This window comes from Bos taurus, chromosome 1, assembly GCF_002263795.3.
Source record: "Bos taurus isolate L1 Dominette 01449 registration number 42190680 breed Hereford chromosome 1, ARS-UCD2.0, whole genome shotgun sequence".
NCBI lineage: Eukaryota > Metazoa > Chordata > Mammalia > Artiodactyla > Bovidae > Bos > Bos taurus.
Genome location: NC_037328.1, coordinates 154,041,765 through 154,064,478, shown reverse-complemented (window position 1 = coordinate 154,064,478; position 22,714 = coordinate 154,041,765). Strand labels below are relative to the sequence as shown.

The following is a 22,714-nucleotide window of genomic DNA, read 5'->3' as shown; positions in this document are numbered from 1 at the left end:
ATCCATGTCTGCATTTTAAAGTAATCCTTAAAACCGAAAAAACTAAACGAAGCCAGCAGAGACTCATGAAACCTGGGCTGGATACCCTCGGATGAAAGCCGTTTCTGGCCAGGGGTCTCATCCGCCATGCCCACGCTGCGAGCCCTGCATCTCGCGACCACCGGCCGCCCTGCCTGCCGCGCGGCTCAGGTGCGCGCGCGGATTCGGAAGGCAGCTGCGGCCTCTGCTCGGCGCTCGGTTTCTCGGGAGCCCCCGAGGCCCGAGGACCCTGTCGGCCAGGATCCTGAGGCCGCCCCGAGGCGCTGGCCCCGGAGGCCTGCGGTGCGGCGCGGGAGACCGCGCGTTAGGCGCCCGGGCGACTCCAGGGCTGCTCGGCACGTCCGAAGGGGAAGTCTGGAGGCCTCCCCAAGCCTCTGTGCCCCCACGAGGGCGCCCGCTGCCCACCACGCACAGCCCCGGAGGACCAGCCCCATGCAAAGAGCAGGTGAGAAGAGGGACGCGAGAGACCCACACCCTCCTGCAGGAGAAGGCTGGGAGCTCAGCGCAGGCCCACGTCTAAAGCTCCGCGAGCACTGGACTGCGTCTGCACCCGTGGAATACGCGGCCACGAACGAGGCCCTCCCGCCGAACAGAACAGACAGGCAGATCTCTGCAGCCCTTCCGCACTCCAGGCCGGTTCTGCCGTGCGCAAGCACCGCCGCGAGCAAGTCCTACCCTGGAGACTTCCAAAACCATAACCCTGGCCTGTGCATTCGTTTCCATATGAACAGAAGTCTGACAAGTCTGAGAAAGTTAGTTCTTTCTCCTGGACATAATTCCTAAGAAAATGGTTTCCTCAGTGCAGCCGCTCGGTTCAACTTCCCATTTCTAGAATAGGAGCCATTACTTTGCGCCTGCTGTTTTTCAGGACTGTGTGCAACGGGCTTCCCTTTCCAGGGGTCCTCAGCCCAGTGCTTCCCAAACGGTAATGCGCCTAAGGATCCCTGGGATCTTATAAAAAAAAAGCCAAATGAGCCTTTGTTCCTATCAGGGCTACACACTATGGCGCCATTTTCCCCTGAGGTTTGCAGGAAGTTCAGAGCCTACCAGCAACTTGTAAAGCCAAACGCCTCTCCACAGTACAGTTTACTATCTGCCGTTTACTGAACTACAAGTGATCAGAGTTAAATACTAAGCAGAAGATCTAGAGCTTTTAAAAAGTACATGTGTAGGAAGGGAAGTATTTGAAGAAGTTCAGAAAATGACTTTAATTATACAAATGAGTAGGGGCGTTAAAGTGCAAGTTGGCTAGCTTGGGAAGGGTGACTTCTCATTAAATGAAATAAGAAAACTGTCTGCTGCAGGGTGGATCCTTTAACTTGAGGGGGAACAGGAAAATTAAAAGAGGCAGCTGTGATAATGTCTTTAAAGCTTTGAATTCAACAGAGAAGAAAGCTGGGAGGGTGAACCAGAGAGTAATTTTACACTGAGTTGTCCAAGGTCCAGACAAATCATATTTCTGTGTTATTATTATTCAAGGTCCCAAACACTGAGATGAAGAAAAGATCATTGAGATAAAAACACAAAAATGTTCCAAGGCACATGCTGCTGCTTAGCCGCTCAGTCGTGTTCCACTCTGTGAGACCCCGTGGACTATAGCCCACCGGGCTCCTCTGTCCATGGCGATTCTCCAGGCAAGAATACTGGAGTGGGTTGCCATGCCTTCTTCCAGGGGACCTTCCCGACCCAGGGCTCAAAACCCGATTTCCTGCATGGCAGGCAGATTCTATACCATCTGAGCCACCAGAGAAGCCCCAAGGCACATACATAATAATATTTTTAAAATCGTGTCTTATGATATGCAGGGTTTCCCAGGTGATTCAATGGTAAAGAATCCGCTTGCCAATGCAGGAAATGCAGGTTTGATCCCTGGGTTGGGAAGATCCCCTGGAGAAGGGAATGGCAACCCACTCCAGCCTTCTTGCCTGGAAAATCCCAGGGACAGAGGAGCCTGGTGGGCTACAGTCCATGGGGCTGCAAAAGTTGGACACGACTGAGCAACAACATATTATATATGCCACAGAGAAAAAGGCTGAGGGAATGTACAGCAAAAGACCCTGGATGGTGAGGCTATGTTTACCTATGGTTACGCTAGTTTGACATTTTCTATAATGAAAATATATTACTTTCATGATAAAAATAATAACAGTTAATTTTTAAGTGGTCATGCTGAAAAAGAGAGATGGAGGGAAGGAGGAAGGAAGCAGATAAAACAGTTAGGGAGGGAAATGTCTTTCAAACGGCAATTCCCTTCACATACTTCTTTCGAGTACGCCCCCCACGATTCTTTCCTTTTTTTTTTTCTGGGATCACATTAATATTACGGCTGTGATTATACATTCAAGTGTTGAATGAAATTTGAGGAACTAGAATCTTCCAATTCCCAGTCGTTTCTCTGTAATCAGTGCTGTTTCCAGTGCAGCGACTGGCAGCTATGAAGTCTGCAGTGTTTCAAGGGTGAAACGCAAGGCCCTTTCCCTTCCTGGCAGGCCCCACAACGTGCCAGCCACTCAACCCCTTTTCTCCCCATGAGCCGCCTGCACAGCAACCGTGCCGCAGACTCTCCCGAAAGCAGAGTCCTCACTGGACTTCCGTGACGACACTGCAGCCTTGATGGGCTGGTGACGCACAGCGCAGGAAACAGGATACAAAGGAGTGGGAAGCAGCACGCGGAAAGGGCTGCAAACTCAGGACGCCCGAAACGGCTCGGAAGTACCTTTAGGATGGTGATGTTCCAGGTGAAGCTCTCCACGGCCTTCTGCAGCTTGCGCTCCTTCAGGCCCTCCTTGGTGCCAATGCTCTGCAGGTGCTCGTGGAACTCCATGGCTGAAAGAAGCAGAACGACAAAGGATGTTACTTCCCCACCCAATCGGTGGTAATGGGCCAGCAATGTTTACCTTTCTAGGTATAGCTAGAAAGATTCCAGTCTCCACTGAGATTTCACAGAGGACGAAATAAGAAAGTTCCAGCGGGGGAAGCAATGCCAATTCACAACCCCAGCGAGGCAGACGGCGTCTCTGAGTGCATGCCTGTGGACTGGGAGGCTGCCCAGGGCACAGATGACCATCCGCATTCTTCCTCTAGAGGTGGGGGCGCTGAAGAGACTCAGCCAGGTTCAGAGACTGAGGCTGAGGGAGAGGGAGGGACCCTGGACCAGGGCCAGGCTTTGGAATCTCGGAGGCTGATTTTAGCTCCACCGAGGTCTCAATGATGCTTTTGAACTGTGGTGTTGGAGAAGACTCTTGAGAGTCCCTTGGACTGCAAGGAGATCCAACCAGTCCATCCTAAAGGAAATCAGTCCTGAATGTTCATTGGAAGGACTGATGCTGAAGCTCCAATACTTTGGCCACCTGATGCGAAGAGCTGACTCATTGGCAAAGACTCTGAGGCTAGGAGGAACTGGGGGCAGGAGAAGGGGACGACAGAGGGTGAGATGGTTGGATGGCATCACCGACTCAATGGACATGTGTTTGGGTAAACTCCGGGAGTTGGTGATGGACAGGGAGGCCTGGTGTGCTACAGTCCATGGGGTCACAAAGAGTCGGACACGACTGAGTGAACTGAACCAAGGTCTCAATGTTGGCAGTTTGGGATGAAAAAAAGTACAAAGCACTGTTTCCTGTCCCAGTGAGATGACCTGAGGTCCCAGACCCCGCCTGCAGCAGAGGGGAGAGGGCACCATAACTCTGTATAATTCACATAATCAGTGCACATTCCTCACCGCCATTCAAAGCAGTGTGAACGCGGGAGTGGTGGGACGTCCTCTTCCTGATTTAATATCATTAAAACTCGGGGGGTTTTCTTTACATATTCACTTGCAGTCAGTATCCCATCGCTGGCCAATGGGAACCCTGCAGGTGGGTTTCTAAGTCCTTCTGAGGTCACTGATTAGCCTTTGACACATCCCTGGCTTCTGGCATAAGACATTCAAGAGTTAGCAGGTACACTGCTCACCTGGGCCTGGAGCCAGGCATTTCTCCAAGGACCTCTGGATTCTTACAGCGGAGAATGGTGCTCAAAGACCACAATCTGGGGGCTAGGAGTGCTCACTGTTACTGGGTTTCCACTGTTTTCCAGGCTCCTTAGTGAACAGATCTTAGGTACAGGGCTATTTTTTTAAGGGAAGAATAAGATCTTGCTTGTACTTCTAATTCAAATTTACAGATACAATGTTTTCACTGTTTTTTCCCTTAAATCTTAGACATTTCTTTGGCAAATAATCTTAATTAACCACATCGACATAACTAATATTAAGACTGCTAAATACAATTTAAACTCTGCTTTTTTTTTTTTTTTTTGTCCTTAGAGTACATCTCATTGAGAATGTAATAAAAGCACAGTGTTCTAAGGTCAGTCAAGGTAATTTTCTTTACAGGTTATGTCAGAAAAAGTACAATTACGTTCATTTGTTTCCTTTTTATCCCATTGTGTATGTGGGGGTGGGAAATGTTTTTGCTTCTTTGGATAAAATTTTTTTTTTTTTTTATGATTCCTAAGTACAACTGCTTATCAAGGTGCATTCAGGTAAATCTTACTTTCTTCCTGGATTCCTCTACCCTAATCCCTCCCTCCCCCTGTACATTTTTATGCGTTTTTAGTTTATCTTTTATTGTCCTCTTTCTCCTTGAAGATCTAAGCAGAGGTGTCCATATATCTACAATCCCCCGTGTTTTGCACAAAAGCAGTGCAGCATGCACAGTGCTCTGTGGCTGTCCATGCAGCCATGGTGGGGATGGCTCACTGCCCACGTATCAAGCCCTTCTCACCCTTTTCTGACACCTACAGAGCCCCCCACACACACTGTGGAGATGAGCCGCCTCTGGTTTAACCAGCCCTCACGGATGGACGTGGTCTCCAATCTTTCGCTGTTACAACCAATGCTGGAGCAGCTGTCATTTTACAAGACATTTCCCGTGCTCTTCTGTACATTTTTCCTGTTCAGTTGGGCACCCCAATTTCTCACTCCCTTTCTATGCATCATCGCTTCAAAGCAGTTCTTCACACAGTGACTGACAGGAGCTTTATTCCTTAGTGTCTTTAAACAGTGAACAAGGGCTGACATACAGGATAAATATAGTGACCTGCCAATCTAGTCTTGCTTCTTCTCCACTTTCTCTCTCCTAATAGGAGCCAGGGCCCTAATTCCTGTCATGCTAATAAAGCTTAAGAAGCTCACTGGTTTAAAAAAGGAACAGTAATTAGTAGAAGTCATTGCATTGTCTAGGAAACTCCCACACTGACCCTTCTCCTGCATTCGGCCTCTCTTTGGACAACGCCCCAGCTTGGTCACTAACCTCCCCCCAAGCCCACTGCTGGGAGCCTGGCACATAGAGGGCCGCATCCCCCATATCTGCTTCCTACCTTCCCTGGATGTGCTTGCTTTAATACACTGAAAAAAAAAGACAAATAATAACCATGACTAGGTGGCAATTATGTTCTAAAATCCAGGATTTCTGCTAAAGCAACACACACACACACACACACACATACACACACACACACTTCTCCCTGGTAGGTCTGAGAGGCTCCCTGGCACATGCCTTGATGACTCGGATGCACCTCCTAGAAGGTGGCCAGATGAGGCCCTGACAATAAGACCCCAGTGGTTCTTTAGTTTTAATATTTCGGCATCATCTGGACTTCAGGATATTAATCTTTAATATCCATATTTCGGGTAGTCTCAGAAGCACCACTGAGACTTGGAAGGTGGACGTCCAGATGGAACACAGAAAAGAGACGAGACAGGAGAGCGGGTGGAGCGGTGAGGCTCTGTTAACAAGGCTGAGCTCAGACAAGCATCCAGCCCAGACGCAAGGAGGCAGCTGAGCTCAGACAAGCATCCAGCCCAGACGCAAGGAGGCAGCCTTCAGAAAGGTCAGAAGAACGAGAGCCAGAGGCTGCCTTGGGAAGGACCGAGGACTCGGGAAGACAAGGCTGAGCTCAGACAAGCATCCAGCCCAGATGCAAGGAGGCAGCCTTCAGAAAGGTCAGAAGAACGAGAGTCAGAGGCTGCCTTGGGAAGGACTGAGGACTCAGGAAGAATAACAGTGCGGATGATTAAAAAGTGATGCTGATAAAGATGAAATGTGGAAACATAAGAAAACAAGTACAGCTGCCTAAGAAGCTTATATTCTACACGTCTGTTAAAGTACAGCCACGATGGAGAACAGTGTGGGGAGTCCTTAAAAAACACTAAGAATAAAACTACCATACGACCCAGCAATCCTACTGCTTGGCATATTCCCTGAAAAAACCATAACTGAAAAACACACATCTACCCCGGTGTTCCCTGCAGCTCTATTTACAATAGCTAGAACATGGAAGCAACCTAGATGTCGGTCGACAGGTGACTGGATAAACAAGCGTGGTACACGTACGCGGTGGACTATTACCCAGCCATAAAAAGGAACACGTTTGAGTCATTCTGGTGAGAGGAACGAACCTAAAGCCTGTTATACAAGTGAAGTCAGTCAGAAAGAGAAAAAACGCGTATATACGCAACCTAGAAAAAGGGCGCTGATGGCCCTATTTGCAGGGCAGCAACAGAGAGACAGACCAGAGACAGAGACCTGCAGACACAGCGGGGGAGCAGGGCGCGGGAAGAACAGAGCAGCAAGAAGCACAGCCGTTATCATACGGGAAGCAGACAGCCAGCGGGAATCACTGTGGATGCTGGGAGCTCAGACCTGGTGCGCCATGAAAACCTGGGCGGGAGCTTCAGGAGACAGGGCGCCTGTGTACGCCTAGGGCCGATTCATGCTGATGTGCGGCAGAAACCAACACGATATTGTAAGGCAATTGTCTTCCAATTAAAAGCAAAACATTTTAAAAGTGACATAAGACATTTCACCCTTATCTTCCCCTTCTTCAAATGGAGGCAAAAAGTTCGGGTTAGGGTGTGTGTGAGTCTGTGTGTGCAAGTGTGTGTGTGTGTGTATGAGTGTGTATGTGTGACTGAGCATGTGTGTGTGTGACTATGTGTGAGTGTATTTGTGTGTAAGTGTGTGCATGTGTTATTTAATAGTGAAGTTCTTTAAAAGTGGGCACAAAAAGTGATGAGCTGAAAAGTGGAAAATTATGTTAAAAATAGGAAAGCCTACATTTTAGAAAGTAGCCAAGACCATCCGTTCCATTGGCTGGCATTTCATTCCTTGGTCTGCTACACAACGTATCTGTTTCTTTAAAAGAATTTTCACATTATTAACTCACAGACTAACTTTGGTGAACATTCTGCCAGGCCGCTAACACGCAGCACAGGTTGACTTCGGATTTGAAGGGTTCTCACCTTGACTTACACAGCATGACTGTACTGCTCACTGCTCTCCGGTGACGTGGAGTCCAGGCCAGAGGCAAGACCGAGGGAAACAAAAGACCACTCACCAAGCACTTTGCACACACTGCATGGGACACTTGGAGAGAGGCTCTGGAACTTTCCTGAGTAAACGGTGAAGAAGAATTCGGAGGAGACTTTCAAGACAGGGAGATCACATCAAAAGCTCACCCTCTGCGTGTGGGGCAGCTCCTACAGGACAGCTCAGGGATGCTGGCAGGAAGACCCCATACTTTCAGAAAGGCCAATCAGCATTCTCAGAATGGGCGAGGGCAAAAGGCAGAGGCAGAAAGGGAGACAGCACTTCCAGGACAGCGGCCGGCGCCCGGGCAGGGAGTCGTGAAGGAGGACACGTTTCCACACTGGGAAACCCCACACAGGCGGTGTCACGGGGAGCTTCGGAACCCCAGAGGGCAGAGAAATGGCGGGTGCTCGAAGGCAAAAGGCGCGTCTACCTGGGAGACCAAGCGGCTTGGCCCTGCCAAGGGGCCCCCAACACAGGGCCAACTCCTCTGGGAAGGCGCACGGCCGCCTGGTGACTTCCCCCAAGTTCCAGGCACAGCAGGCACTCCCCACACGCCCCAGGGCGACTGAACCCCAACAACTGGCTCCTTTCACCCCGTGTCTCGGCCGAGAATAGAGACCTGTAAGCAGGACCAGGCCCAGGGCCAAAGCCGAACAGCAGGAGGCTGTGCGCACAAAGGGAAGAGGGGGAGTCGCCGTGCAGCCGCAGGGGCAGCAGGTCAATTCCCTAGAACTAGCATCAGACTGTGAGCCCCAGATATGCAGACAGCACCACCCTTACGGCAGAAAGTGGAAAAGAACTAAAGAGCCTCTTGATGAAAGTGAAAGAGGAGAGGGAAAAGTTGGCGTAAAGCTCAACATTCAGAAAACTAAGGTCATGGCACCCGGTCCCATCACTTCATGGCAAGTAGATGGCGAAAGGGTGGAAACAGTGGCTGACTTTATTTTTCTGGGCTCCAAAATCACTGCAGGTGGTGACTGCAGCCATGAAATTAAAAGACGCTTACTCCTTGGAAGGAAAGTTATGACCAACCTAGACAGCATCTTAAAAAGCAGAGACATTACTTTGCCAACAAAGGTCCGTCTACTGAAGGCTATGGTTTTTCCAGTACTCATGCATGGATGTGAGAGTTGGACTATAAAGAAAGCTGAGCATAGAAGAATTGATGCTTTTGAACTGTGGTGTTCGAGAAGACTCTTGAGAGTCCTTTGGACTGCAAGGAGATCCAACCAGTCCATCCTAAAGGAGATCAGTCCTGGGTGTTCATTGGAAGGACTGATGTTGAAGCTGAAGCTCCAATACTTTGGCCACCTGATGCGAAGAGCTGACTCACTGGAAAAGACCCTGATGCTGGGAAAGATTGAAGGCGGGAGGAGAAGGGGACGACAGAGGATGAGATGGTTGGATGCCATCACCGATGGACATGGGTTTGGGTGGACTCTGGGTGTTGGTAATGGACACGGAGGCCTGGCGTGCTGCAGTTCACGGGGTCGCAAAGAGTCAGACACGACTAAGCAACTGAACTGAACTGAGCATCAGATTGTGGACTTTGGGAATAAGTACAAGCTGAAGCAAGGCAGGCTCTGAGTTTGAGCTGACCCCACAGTGCCCACAGCAGACTCAGAGACCTTCCTGAAAATACTGGAGGACTTTCCGAGGAGGCAGACTGAGTGGAGCAGGAAAGTGGGGGAGTCACAGGGACCTTCTCCTCATATATATTCTATGTATATTTCCCCCCCCCCTTTTCCCCATGGTGTTATGATGTTGTTGTTTATTACTCCTTTAATTTGTATAACCTTTCCTGCTTTTAAAAAAAAAGCACCTTATTTTAAAATAAATTCACTTCATTTTCCTCATTTTACTGCTTAGTTGCACTGCAATTTTTTCCACGCTTTAAATTCTGTTTCTGATGTTTTGTCTTTCATTCTGCATTTTTGGGAGTCTAGTTTTTAGTATCCATTTTCCCTTAAGGGTTTGATTATTGGCTTGATCGCTTTCTTCTTTCTTGACTCCTGCTGTTATTCATTTTTCCTCTTTTCCTTTCCCTTTGTAAGTGTGTGAATCTCTTCGGGTGTTCTTGGCTGTTAGATGCTCTTTCACCTTTAATCTTGGGGTTACGTCTTCTGTGTGGCCTGTGAAGTCCTGGTGCTGAAACCCCCGAGGTGGGAGACCCAAGTCCAGGACTCTGGACCACCAGGGAACTCCTGACCCCATGGAACATTAACAGGCAGAGACCTCCATTTGGGAACCAAGACCAAGCCTCCACCCAAAGGCCTGGGAGCTCCAGTGCCAGACACACAAGATGGTCAAGATCCTGTTTTTTTAAAATGACTGGCCCAACTTATGTAATTATTTATTTCCAAATTATTTTATATTGAACCAGATTTTTAAAATGTTTTCTAGTTTCTTTTTATGAAACAATCAGGAGTATTTATGTGAAGAGGTAAAACTGAACTCTTATCTAGGATTTCTTTAACGACTGGACTTTTCATAATAGTTCCGTATTTCGGTAGTCAATATTCATAATACTAAGATACAAAAGGGCTCATCAATTTGGATAATGAAAATAATTTTTGATGCTTGAAGCATTAACACTAATTGGGCAGGCAGTAACACTTACTGACCACACACCATATACAGGTCATTTGACCATGGGTTGTGTTAAGTCCCACTAAGACCCATTACTTAAACATGCTGACCGCTGTAAAAAGCTGCAGACTTCTGGAAGCACAGGAAGCAAGCCCGGGTAAGGGAACTAGTGCCTGTATTATCTGACAATCCTTTTATGCAGAAATCCTTGTGACTCTGCTTTGGAATACAATGGCTGAGTCTAGAGGCAGTAGTGCAGTAAAGAGGGCAGCAGCATGAAAATAATGACATGAGAAGACATAACTTCTGCCTTTTTAAATCAATGCCAGAATAAACTCAGTAGGTGCAGCTGCAAATTAGGATTTTTGCATGAGGAAATATAGTATGTAAGGGAAATTTAGTAGGCTTTTGAGGAGTACATTATTACAATGTGAGACTTTACAAAATAAATTACAAGCAACTGGCAATGTAAAGATGGCTTAATCTTTCAATATTTAAAAAATAATCAGCCAGAAAAGTTTAAATTTCTGAAAACTTGAGGACGTGCGTTCTGAGTTTTCACTAGTGACTGGACAGAAAATGAGAGTGAACGGCACCTCTGGTAGCTGACTGCCCTCATTCTGGTTGTGAAATCGTCAGCAGTTATACATAACAAGGCAGAAAGGGAGTTCTGACCATGTCCTCGGTGGAGTAACAAGCATGCTGAACTCTGATTAAAGACAGGCGACTGTGGGTGTCTGTCCCCACAGACAAGGCCTGGGAGCAGCCAGGCCACTCAGCTGTGGCTTCGGGGTGCTAGCTGGGTTTCAGGACGCCTGGGCCCCCCTTACTTCTTCAGGAACAAGTCCCACGTGCCGGTCCTTGGGCCAGCTGAGGGAGGGAGGTTCTGCACCCCGCCTTCTTACTCACTCACCATTCTCTCCACGTGCAGGCACGCAGCCCTTTGTACTGAACACAGAGGACATATGTGGGTTTCTACACGGCCCAGGTTTACCAGCTATCTGCGTGTCTTTCGTCCGCCTAGGCTGCTGGTATTCTGGGTGACAGGCCCTGCATCTGGGAAGGGAGTCTACAGAGGCGTGGTGCCCAGATGCAGCTCTCGCAGGCAGGCAGCCTCGTAATAACGCTGCTAAGTGGAGCCTTCACGGGTCTAAGACAGATAAGAAGAGAGGCAGGAAAACCACCCAAACCGGCTTCTCCTTAGCTGGTAGAGGACCATACGCTGCAGCTCCCCTTGGTGCCGTGGGAGACGCAGAACAAGACAGCTTCTGTGCAAGCTCTGCTCCCCGGCCTGTGACAGGAGGGGCTGACACAGGGCGCCTCCCGACGCCAAAACACGTGTGTGTCATCCGTGAGTCCTAGTTAAGAAAAGCCTCCCTTCTTCTGAAGATAGGCAGAATTTCATTCAAGATTTCTTTGTGACGACCATCAGCAAAATCAGTATTTCAAAGTTCCTAAGCATATTTAAAGCCATCTCATATTCTTACAGAAAGAAGGCCGCTCTTAGCTCTCACGGCCTGGTGGCCTCGGGGAGAAGCAGAGGCAGGCGGGCTTCCCGCTGTGGACCAGGTCTGCAGGTCTCACAGCAGAAACCAGGCCAGCAACACTGAGGCAGGAGGAAGAGGTGCTGTTTTTCTTTCAGGAGTAAGTTCTATTTCCCAGCAAGTATCTTCCAAATACGATGCCCACACATCTGCATCATAAATTTGCACGTTTTAGAGCCACGGGAAGTTGTTTGCCTGGCTTGGTTGTTTAACAAAGTAACCGTATCTGTTCTCTTCGTCATTGCCCCATTTCCTAGTCTGATCTGAACGAAATGGCACTGTGAGGGCCTCAGATGAAGCATGTTCCTCTTGCCCATGTTTTCTTCAAAGGAAGAAGGTCTCATTTGGGACAACCATTCAACAAGGCTGGCGAAGGAATCAGGATTCCCTGCTTCTATGTCAACGTTGCCATGCAGGTAAGACAAGAGATAACCACTAATTCTGGTCAAAGAAATGGAAATCTCTGTTGAGTCTGAGCACACTTCATGTGAACACCAATACTAACTACATAAACAGTCTTCTGAAAAACATGATGTGATCAATTTCAACGTGCTACATCATGTAACAGTCAAAATATACAGTGTGTTCAAAAGCATGGAAGTCTGACGGCCGTGAGCATGTTACAAAAATCCAACGGTGTGCTTGGGAACGTGGACTGAAACATGGGTGAAAGTCCAAAAGGCAGCAAACGGCCGCATCCCCGGCACAGACCCGGCGGCGCCCTCTGCGACTGCCCTTCTGTCAAGAGGACTGTCTGAGCCCCAGCTGTTCCGCACCAGAGACGCCCCGGTTAGGTTCCTGACTCCATGACCCCAAGTTTGTGTTCCCAGAAGAAAGCCACGGGTTATTTTTCTTCAGGGATGTTAATCAAGAAGAGAACCTGCTCGTGTCCCTCTGTGGTAACGAGCCTGAGAACAGGCCATCAAACAGCAGCAGTGGTAGCGGTTTCGTCGCTCCGTCGCGTCCGACTCCTGAGATCGCACGGGCTGCAGCCCGCCAGGTGCCTCTGCCCACGGGACTCTCCAGGCAAGAGTACTGGAGCGGGTTGTCATCCCCTTCTCCAGGGGATCTTCCCCAGTCAAGGCTCGAACCTGTGTCTCCCGCAGTGCAGGCAGATTCTTTACCCTGAGGCACCCGGGAAGCATCAAACAGAAGCCAGAAAGCAGATGGAAAGGCAGTGATCCTAAAGAATCTAGTTCATTCTGCTCTGAGGGAATGGAGCGCACAGGCCACGTGCATAAAACGGGAGGCCACTCCCGGGGCCCCCGGCGGACCTTTCCAATTGTAGCTACAACGTTAAATTTTAAAAATGGGAATGGCCGTGCAAAAATAGATCGATTTTTATGTAAAAAACTATATTTTAGAAATATATTGCTTCTTTCCACATCATCTCTCAAAAATTTAAACAGCTCAGATTTTTTATAGATGGAGGTATTAGTTTCACATAATTTTCCAATTATTCTTTCAAAACACTGTAATTTAAATACTTTGTTTTTGAGGGGCTTAAAGCTTAAAGACAAGAGATGAAATGCAATGCTGATAGATGATCACGTTTTCAAAAAGTTAATAAAGAAGTGTAAACCTTCTAAGATGATACATAATTACGCTAGCTGAAAACATGAGTGCAACTGCATATAATGGAGAGAAATTTCTACTCCCATCAAGTTTCCTGCTTCCCATCACAGATAAACCTAGATGAAAACCAAGCAGTCATAAAAATAAAAAACGTAGAATACATTTTACATACAACCCTGAGATAAGAACAGGCTTTGATTTGAAGGAAGGGGAGCCTCAGGCAGAAGCATGGCAGCATTTCCTCTTTGCAGAAAATAAATGGCATTTATTCATGCCAAATATGAAGTGGATGACCTCTCAAACATTCTGGATAGAACGTCTATACCTATATAAATGATCTGAATCTAAAATATACCATGTAGCTCATGGTTCAAAATTTTCAGAAGCAGCTATAATTTTTAAAAAAATACAAGAGACAAATCGATCTCAAATGTATACACTGAAAGATTCCTTTTCCACCTGAAACTTTACTTTGCTGTCCTAGAAAGCTCTTTTATCACACACATGTCCTGTGCAGAAATATTTTTTGTGTCTGCTGGAAACAGAAGCCAGAAGTAGGGATGTTTCAAACGGTGACAAAGGGAGATATGTATTGATCATTTTAACGTTTTTAATTTTCCAAATGAGGTTCAGTGAGCTACTTTCTGGAAGGTGGAATTCCACGGAACACAAGTCTGTCAGGGACCTCACTTTATCACGGTTTAAAGGCACCACGTGGTCTCAGCGCACACCATCAAAGTACCCTGGGAACAAGAGAGGGATCATTTTTTCCACCTGATTCACAGGCAGAACCTGCTCAGATGCACGGGCTTTGTAACCCACGCCCTGCGCCCCCAGCCCCGGGTCTGAAGCCGGGTGCCCCCAGCGCTGGGGTCTGAAGAGGGGCACCTCCTGGGTGCAGGCGCCACAGGCCCCGTGGAGGTGCGGAGACACCGGACTTCGTGATTCTGTGAGCGGTCGCGGCAGCCAGGGCTCCAGGGGCGGTGGTGCAGGTGAGGTGGTCCAGGCATCACTAACCCTCCATGGGGCCCCTCCCCATGCCGCCCTCTAAACGCGGGCTGGGGGCTCAGAGGAGGAGCAAACGGCAGCCTCCCCAGCGGTGACACCCCCAAGATGAGACTCCCCCGCCGGGGACCCTGTGTCTGGGCACTGGGGGAAGTCCCCCCACCAGCACCGGAGGCCCACACAAGCCCCTTGGGACGCCACCCTGCCCACCGCTCCCTTTCCTTCTCCCCCTCTTATGTTTGACCGTATAAAAGTCACACGGCACAATAATTTAAAAAGCATAGACTGGTACACGGAGTGTCCCCACCCCCGGCCTCCTTGTCGCCTCCCCTGGGCAACCACTGTGACCTCCTCTCCAGCGGCCTCGTCCAGAGGGTGGGGCCCTCAGCAGTGCTCCGGGCTGCAGTCTCCGGTCGGGCCTTTGAAACACCTTAGCAAACAGCACCAACCCAGTCCAGTACACTTGCCTGGAGAATCCCACGGACAGAGGAGCCTGATGGGCTACAGCCCATGGGGTCACAACAGTCGGACACGACTTAGCAACCTCACCACCACCACCACCAGCAAATAGCACGCACCGCCTGCCTTGCCTTTTAATCTATGTCTGTGCACACACACACCCATACAGTGATACAAGTGGTTTTTTTACCTTTATGTATATATAGCAACTTCCTTACATATGTGTATACATGGAGTGTGTCTGTGCATACACACAGGTAAATATATACACACACACGACTTTTTTTAAATGGTTGCATAAGGTCTCATCACATGCGTCTGTTGTATTTAACAAGAACTCTACTACTGAACTTAGGTTGTAAGCTTGAGGTTGTTCTCGATGTTATAAAGGAAACTCTATGCATAAGTATTTTCCTAAATATGTAACCAAAGACATAGCATAAACTGAATAGGAACTGCTGGCTCGAAGTGTGCGTGGTTTGTAATTCTGAAATTTACTGCCATGTGGCTCTCATAGGTGTGGACAGGATCACACCCGTAACCACAGGAGAGTCCTCAGCGGCCCGGGTGCCCCACCTGTCAGTCATCATCCCTGTGTGCAGGGACTCGGGTCTCTGATGTGACTGGCTCTGAGCTACGCACACCAGCATCTCCCTGAAACACCTCGTCCTCTGGAAGCTCAGCGCCCTCCCACCCCGTCTGACTGCGCCCTGACGCCCCACACTTGCTCTCCTGTCTCTCCGATACCCACACGCCCAGGACCAGGGCTCTGTCGTCTCTTTTCACCATCCTTCTCCGATGAGCTTGGTCTCCCAGCTTGGAAGACCACCTTTGCGCTTATGGTTTCCAAATTCATCGTGTCCAGTCGGGACTGCTCTCCAACATTTAGACTTGGAAGTCGACCAGGCTCGTCAAGTTTGACACGCCTAAAACCTCTGATCGCCCCCCTCCAGCCCTCTCTCCTGGGGCCCTCCCTGTCTTGGTAAAGAAAACCCAGCCAAGAACCCTACAGGCCCACCCTCCTCCCTTTCTGCTGCCCTGCGTCCGATCCACAAATAAATCCTGTGAGCATGACCATCAGAGTATCCAGCACGTGCGCATTCTGCATCAGCATCGCCCCAACCAGTCCGGGTCAAACCGCAGTGCTGGTCTGGCGGGCTGGGTGGGTAAAAAGCCTCCTGGGGGGTCCTCCGGCATCTGCATTTCCCTGCCCACCCACCGCGTGTCTGGTGCGGCCATGCCTCCGCCCTGACCGAGGAGGAGCGCCCTCTCTGAGAGCAGGGCCAGCCTCCCTACACCAGCCTGGCCGGTGCAGCCTGGTCCTGCCACCTCCAGCCCGGCTCACGGCCCCTCTGCCTGAGATAATCCCCTTCTAGAGGCCTGAAGCGCTTGCTTGCCACCTGCAGTCAGGCCTGCACAGAAGTCACTGCTTCCCTGAGGTCTGGGCTGAACACCGGATTGAAAGGAGCCATCCGCCCCCAGCCCTGCCCGGCACGCCCTGTGCCTTTGGCCTCGCTGATCCCAGAACACTCGTCACTGACGGACACCGTGAGCGTTGTACTTACTCTGCTTCTTTATTTTCCATCGCCTACTACCTGACTTCCGCTTTGACAGGCCGGGTTGAGACACTGTTCCCATCTGTCCGTCTGCCGGCCACAGGTTTGCATCATCTACGGTGTGTCTGGACATCCTCTCTTTTCATTCTAGAGTCTTCTGAATTTCCCTGGCTGTGACCTGTGTTCCTGTTCTTTGCAGAGAACACGAGCTTCGGGGTTTCTGACTTCAGGAGTTCCTCCTGTGTCAGAGACATCAGCCCTCCCGGGAACGCAGCGCTGGCATTTTCCTGTTTCTCATTTTTGGTGCAGCTGTGCTTCTGCTCGCCTTTGCCGTACAGAACTCTTCCCACGCGGCACAACCCATCAGGGTGCTTCGTGTGTGTGGACGTTTCGTTAGAGCTTCTGGATTGGTGTCTCCTCCGGCCTGCCGCTCCCACACCCGTCTGCATCGCGGGCACTGCTGACCTGGGCCCGGCTGCCCCGGGCACAGAGTCACCCTGGGTTTCCCCTCCATCAGCCTTGCTCCCGGACAAGCCGCCCTCCCGGCTCAACCGCCAGCTGAGCTCTGGTCCCCCCAGCGCCCTCACGACTTCTTGGCGTCTGTGGTTTTACTGTGAAGTGGAGGGAAAGGCGATCTCTTTGCAACTCCATGGAATATCCAGCCCATGGAATTCTCCAGGCCAGAACACTGGAGTGGGTAGCCTATCCCTTCTCCAGGGGATCTTCCCAAGCCAGGGATCGAACCCAGGTCTCCTGCACTGCAAGCGGATTCTTTACCAGCTGAGCCACCAGGGAAGTCACTGACTACCAGTTAATTGAAGTGCCTGGGGAGCATCTGGTGGCTCCTCAAGGAGAGGAGGGTGCTGAGGGCCTCAGAGGCCTTAAGGGACTCCGCGCCTCACCTTCGGAGAGCTCACTCTGCGCCGTCCGAGTCAGGCACGAGCTCCCCCGGAAGCGCGCCGATGGGCTGCAGTTCCTGCGGCTGAGTCGCAGCGGGCTCACCTGTCAGTGTCCTCCTCCTAAGCGCCCGTGCTCAGGGCGTTCCACAACAGCTGCGTCACCCACCGATCTGAGGTCGCTGCACCTCAGAAGCCCTGGGGCCACCAGGGAAGCACAGTGTCACTTAGAGGGAGCAAAGGGAGCCAGAGGAGCTGAGTGACTAACCCCACGCCCACAGCAGCACACGGCACGGAGCACCCGGCACCCGGGTCCCCGGGTCCCCAGGGACGAGCCTCCCGCTCCCCGTGGACCAGGGCTGAGAAACCGCCTGATGTACACCAACACGGAACTTACAGGCTCCTGGGATTCCTTTATCGAACCTTGTTAACAGAACACCTGTGAAGTGCTTCCAGGATGACCTGTACAGACGATCTTACGTGTGCTGTGTTGGGCAAGACAAGGATGTGAGCAAAGCAAGTGATGGATGGTGACAGGTCACTTCTCTGGAAACCCCGGCTCCTACGAGCACACTGAGCTCCAGAGTCTGCAAATGGACAGAGGGCTCCAAGCAGGCCCACCCTGCTCACGGGCGTCCTGCCTGTTCACCCCACACCGCACGGTCGGGCACTCTGCCTCTAGGTAAGATGCACCTATCGAGCTCCCTCACAGGGAGAGGAATGGGATGCTAACAGGACCCCTGGAAATGGGATGCTACTCCTGGGAATGGGGTCCTAACAGGCAGAGCAGGAAGCCCCAGTGCGCAGTTTAAGGGCTCCCCCCAGAACTTAAGGCTCTTGGGGATATGGCTGCATCAGCCACCGCAAATAACAGACACGTCTCAGGATGACCCTGAGTCACCAAAAGTTCAGATGACTTTTGGGAGCCACTTTTAAGGAAGCAGGAATGGTGTAGAACCCATTCCAGGAAAACGTCCATTAAAGGGACGGAAATGAAGAGTAAAGAAAGCTTCTGTTATTTCCGAGCCACCTTCCACCCCTCTGTACTCCATGTGGCTGCATCCCTGCCAACAGGGGACCCCCCTGAACGGGTGGGGGGTTCCGGGCTTTCTTTCGCTTAGGGCTCCATCGCCCCCTTCCTGACAGTCCTCCCCAGACAGCAGGTTACTGACTGTCCCACCAGACAAGGAGCTGGGCTCTTGCCCAGCAGGCGCGGACCCCACCTCTGCACCAGGCTCCCCGAGGCAACCGCCTGCCTCACCCCCGGTCCCCAAGCTTGGGGGGTGGCCACGCCTGCTCCAGGACCACAGTGGTCAGGGACTCCTGCCACAGCTCCACCCCTCCCGCCCTCCTTTCCTCCTTCGTAGCCTTAGTAAACTCAATTAAAACTGAGCAGTGACTTAATGCTTGTGAGACATATGCACACATGCAGTTTAAAGGCGAAGAGTAGTCCCCCGTCCCCCTCTCCAGAAGCAGTCACGTCCAGCCCCTCTAGCTGAGTGTGTGTCCTTTTTAAGTACTTGAGTCCACGTTTCTTCTTTTAAGTTTTATTTATTTTTGGCTGTGCTGGGTCTGCGTTGCGATGCGGGCTTTACTCGAGCTGCACAAGCGGGGACCTCTCTCTGTGGGCGGCGCGTGGGCTCCTCGTTGCCGTGGCCTCTCATGTCCTGGAGCACTAGGGCGTGTGGCCTCAGGAGCATGGCTCACAGGCTCCGGGGCGCACACACACACTCACAGTTGTGCCACACACCCACAGTCGTGGCCCGCGGGCTTAGCTGCCCTGGGGCACGTGGAGTCTTCCCAGACCAGGGACTGAACCCGAGTCCCCTGCACTGCGGGTGGATTCTTAGCCACCAGATCAGGAGGGAAGTCCCCCCGTATTTCTAAGCAACGCACTTCCACCGTTGAGACTTTTCTCCTAGGCATTGCCTATTAATGCCTGGGGGAAGCAAGCGTGGCCTCCTGCCCAGAGGAAGGAGGAGGACTGGGCTATGTTTAGCCTCCCCTACCGTCAGGATGCACACGACACGGGGCATCCCCGCCAACTGGGATCCAATAGCTTCTGAATCCAGCTCTCCAAGGCTGTCCTCTCTTATCCCCGCCTAGTCCCCAACTCCCAAAGGCACGCAAGTCACACTGCAGGCTGGCTCCCCCTGCCACAGCCAGCTTCAGGCCCAGCTTTCTCGAGTCAGCTGAGCCAATTCTCTGGTTTTCAGTTTCCAAAATTTTGTTGCCCCTGTTTTCTTTGTCCTTGTTAAAAACAAAACAAAACCCTGCTGTCATTTTAATGAGGCTCAGAATGGAGCAGAGATTAAACGGATGTGTTAATTCACCATCTTGGAGAGGAAGTTAGTCATTAATTTCTGTTTTCTTTCCAGAGAACAAATGATTTTCCATTTAAATTCTCCCGATAAAAACATCCAGTGCACCGAAGCAGAGCAGGTTGGGCTTCCTTCTAGATCATCTTCCTATTTTTTTAATGAAACAGATCAATTCAGCTGACTAAACAGAAAATTAAAATTCAAACACAGGCTGCCAGGTTTGGAGCCATTGAAGGAGAGAAAGAGCGAGATATTAGAAAGAGGAAAAGATGTTTCCCCTGGAAGAGTCTGGCTTCGTCAGCTTTTACAGACTTCTAGAAAGACCTTGAGGGAACTCTGACAGTGCTGTCCCTGATGGAGGCTTGTTCCTAACCCACACCCCCAACTTGGCTACTTCTTGGGAGAACAGCCCTTGCTAGACCAGGAGGCTGTGTGCTGTTACTCAACTCAGACCCTTCCTGCACTCCGTGGCAGCCAGGACTCACTCAGCCCACATCCCTCCCTGTGATCCAAACATGCAGTCAGCCTCTGCCGCTGGCGCCTCTGGCTCTGAGCAAATGCTCCACACCCTGCCCGCCCTGGCCCCTCCTCCTGGCCCTCCCCAGAGCTGGTGGCCCCCCTTTTCAGGGGAAGACACCCCTCCCCTCCACAAGGCATCTACGCAGCGCAGCTCTGCATTATCTCAGAAGGGCGCTCCTCCCCACATTCTAGGGTCAAGCGCTTCACAGCTACACGTGACACCTACCCTCCTCACTTCCTGCATTCCTTCAGCCCAGGTGCATCTTTTAGCATCGTCATCTTTGCCTGCCCTGGAGAAGGGATAGGCTACCCACTCCAGGATTCTTGGGCTTCCCTGGTGGCTCAGCTGGTAAAGAATCCACCTGCAATGCGCGAGACCTGGGTTCAGTCCTTGGGTTGGGAAGATCCCCTGGAGAAGGGAAAGGCTACCCACTCCAGTACTCTGGCCTGGAGAATTCCAGGGACTATACAGTCGATGGAGTCGCAAAGAATCGGACACAACTGAACGACTTTCACACTCACTCTTTGCCTCTTCACTGGATCTTCCACATTCCTAGGAACGTAGTTTTCTTATTAAGATTTCTGTTTAATCCTCATGGCTCAGATGGTAAAAGCATCTGCTTGCAATGTGGGAGACCCAGGTTTGATCGCTGGGTAGGGAAGATCCTTTGGAGAAGGAAATGGCACCCCACTCCAGTACTCTTGCCTGGAGAATCCCATGGACGGAGGAGTCTGGTAGGCTACAGTCCATGGGGTCTCAAAGAGTCGGACACGACTGAACTACTTCACTTTCCATTTAATCCTCTAAACGTCCTCGCTGCCATACTCTCTTCCTTAAAGAGCGGGCTCTTCAGGAGCCCCAACGGTTGCCGCCTGGCTGTCCCCACCACCCTCCCTTGCTTTCTCCCGGTCACTGCTTGGCATGCAGGTCCCTGTCCCAACGCTGGCTGCAGGTCTTCCCTTCCCGGGGTTCCTCCCCAGCCTCAGTCCCTCTTCCCAATGACAGCATCAGCAGACACGTTTCTAGCTCAAACATCAGTTACCCAGCGGGGAGTCTGACCCTGTCCAAACTGGATGCAGTTTTTAACATGGGATGAGAGGTGGGTATGCACGTCTTTATTCTCACTTAATTATTTACACGAAGGTTCAATTTGTGTTTAAAAGTCTGGAATACTTCTAGAACAATCCTCTCTTCCAGCACTTTGGAGACCTATATCTTCTCATTGCAAGATTAAAGCTCTGCAAGCAGAAGAATAATTACTTACCCAAAGTAAAATCTTATGCAAATGTTTTTGAGCCCAATACAGACTAGCAACTCTTTAGATGACTAAGAATGATCTGCCTTACGATAACTGTAAACACGAGAAGCAAAGGTTCCGAGGCTCTAAAATAAGCGCTTGGGATAACAGAAGGCCCGTGTAGGCGGCCGGCAGTAATTGTGAAAGCAAATGATGATCGGACGGGACTCTGAAGGGCTTTCAACCCAGAGCAGCTCAGACCACTACAGTGGTTATTCTCACCCCCACCTAAAGCAAAACCCTTAACAGGCAAGACTCCGCAGCTTTTTAAATACAAGCAAATATATCCCTTACTGAAATCAAACAGAAGAACAATATAAGGCTGCTCGATGCCAAACATCATCAATGTCATGAGCAATGAAGTTGCAAAGGACTGCCAATAACTCAAATTGTTAAATGAATAACCAGCTCCTTTTCCCCCAGTAAATGTAGTTTCAGATGCTGCTGCTGCTACTGCTAAGTTGCTTCAGTTGTGTCCGACTCTGTGCGACCCCACAGACAGCAGCCCGCCAGGCTCCGCCATCCCTGGGATTCTCCAGGCAAGAACACCGGAGTGGGTTGCCATTTCCTTCTCCAGTTTCAGATGCTAACAGTCCACAATTCTCATAGCAGTACATGCATTAAATAGAATCAAATACTTCATAAAAGCCAAGTCACATTTAGCCAGTTTCTATCTGAGCAACTCCAGCGCACAGATGTTAGAACAGAGGTCATGGGTGAAACAGAGAGTCACCCGCCTGCAAGCCTGGTGCACAGGTCACCGCCCGGTTCGGAAGACAGGACACGTTAGCAGAAGACTCAGTGATGGAAGAGGCTCGTCAGCTGAACCAGACACGACTGAGGGGCTGAACGAAACGGGTCCATGACCCAAGCCCTGGAATCAGGAAAGCTGAGGCCACAGGAAGATGAGGACAGGCTGATGGGAGGGGGCAGAGCCCTGCCTCGTGGAGTCTGCGTGGAAACACGGGTGGGGAGCAGACAGAGCCCGGCTGGACCAACGACCCTGTACCTGCCCCTTCCTACAGGGCCTGCCTGCCGTGGTCCTCCGAACCCAGCCACCATGATCATCACTGAACATTCAACGTCTCCCTTTCCACTTAAACACCAGGGTCCCCCACGGCCGCCCCAGCCAAGTCCAGGGCCCTGAGTCACACACGCCAAGGACTGTATCTGTTTGACTGAGTGCTTACTTTCATACTTCCTGTTTGACTTGAAGGTTCTAGAAAACAAAAACCTTACTTGTTTTTTAATATTTTGGTATGTAATAGGTCTTACAAGCACCTTATGCACAGCACAAAACATATTTATTAGATGAACAGATGATTGAATTAATAATTTTTACGTATAAGATTGGCAAAGTAAATGGGCCAGTCAGCAATGACCATGCATAGGAACTTAGAAGTTTGGTCAGAACTTTAGATTTGATGATTTTTATGGAGAGCAGTAGCATGATAAAAATGGTAATTATTATAACCTGCTTTAGTTGTGGCTGTGTTTCACAAAGGACTAGGCGTAAGAGGATTACTTTGCTAATATAATAATATCTTGCTAACAAGAT

The 22,714-nt window shown here is 50.4% G+C and overlaps 1 protein-coding gene across 1 annotated transcript in view; it reads right to left on the bottom strand.

Annotated features, from left to right (window-relative positions):
* Positions 1–22,714, bottom strand: part of PLCL2 (phospholipase C like 2) — a 213,500-nt gene that overhangs the window by 31,117 nt on the left and 159,669 nt on the right. The window contains exon 5 of the mRNA NM_001192255.2: positions 2,756–2,865. Coding sequence (NP_001179184.2) covers positions 2,756–2,865 — 110 coding nt within the window. The remainder of the gene's footprint in view (positions 1–2,755; positions 2,866–22,714) is intronic.